The sequence below is a fragment of the Anneissia japonica genome, unplaced genomic scaffold (genome assembly GCF_011630105.1).
Source record: "Anneissia japonica isolate Jap-2015-1 unplaced genomic scaffold, ASM1163010v1 scaffold2652_len1590060_cov184, whole genome shotgun sequence".
Classification (NCBI taxonomy): Eukaryota; Metazoa; Echinodermata; class Crinoidea; order Comatulida; family Comatulidae; genus Anneissia; species Anneissia japonica.
Genome location: NW_022699919.1, coordinates 399,052 through 400,255, shown reverse-complemented (window position 1 = coordinate 400,255; position 1,204 = coordinate 399,052). Strand labels below are relative to the sequence as shown.

At 44.8% G+C, this 1,204-nt stretch overlaps 1 protein-coding gene across 1 annotated transcript in view; it reads right to left on the bottom strand.

The window, feature by feature from the left end:
- Window positions 1-1,204, bottom strand: part of LOC117103167 (acetylcholinesterase-like) — a 12,979-nt gene that overhangs the window by 9,376 nt on the left and 2,399 nt on the right. The window contains exon 3 of the mRNA XM_033243672.1: window positions 635-784. Within this exon, the coding sequence (XP_033099563.1) occupies window positions 635-784 (150 nt within the window). The remainder of the gene's footprint in view (window positions 1-634; window positions 785-1,204) is intronic.

Genomic DNA, 1,204 nt, shown 5'->3' with positions numbered 1-1,204 from the left:
GTAACAGCAACAGCCGCAGTAATGACAGCAGCAGTAATGGCAGCACCAGAAGGTAATAGCAGCACAAGTAATAGCAGCACAGGCAGCAGTAACAGCAGCAGCAGTGTAATAACATCATTAGAATGTAAAAGCGGCACCAGTAATAGAAGCACCAGCAACAGTAACAGCAGCAGCCGTAGTAATGACAGCAGCATTAATGGCAGCACCAGAAGGTAATAGCAGCACCAGTCAGTAAAAGCAGCAGCAGTAATGACAGCACCAGAAGGTAATAGCAGCGCCAGTAATAGCAGCACAAGCAGCAGTGTAATAACATCATTAGAATGCAAAAGCGGCACCAGTAATAGAAGCACCCGCAGCAGTAACAGCAACAGCCGCAGTAATGACAGCAGCAGTAATGGCAGCACCAGAAGGTAATAGCAGCACAAGTAATAGCAGCACAGGCAGCAGTAACAGCAGCAGCAGTGTAATAACATCATTAGAATGTAAAAGCGGCACCAGTAATAGAAGCACCAGCAACAGTAACAGCAGCAGCCGTAGTAATGACAGCAGCATTAATGGCAGCACCAGAAGGTAATAGCAGCACCAGTAATAGCAGCACAAGCAACAGTAACAGCAGCAGCAGTAATGACATCACCAGAATGTAAAAGCAGCACCAGTAATAGCAGCACAAGCAGCAGTAACAGCAGCAGCAACAGTAATGACAGCAACAGATGGCATAGCAGCACTGTTAATATCAGCACCAGCAGCGGCAGTAATGACAGCACCAGAAGGTATACCAACACCACTAATAACAGCCCCAGAAGGTAATAGCAGCACCAGTCAGTAAAAGCAGCAGCAGTAATGGCAGCACCATAAAGTAATACTGTAGTAGCATTACTCAGTAAAAGCAGCACTGGCAGCAGCTACAGTAATAGCGTCAACAGTAACAGCAGCAGCAGTCCAGTAACATCAACAGCAGTAATGGCAGCACCAGAAGGTAAGCAGTACCACTCAGTCAAAGCAGCACCACCAGCAGCAACAATAATAGCATCACAAGCAATAAAAGTAGCATCAGGAGCAGTAGTAATAAAAGGAACATTAAGCAGCATCCTTTTATTTGGCTTCTAGTATTTGTATGCTTTTTATGGGAAAAGTGTACATTGGTCAGCAGTTATTGTTAATCTGGGTTTAAATCTGAGTTGAGTTCAAATGTTCATTTCTTAAG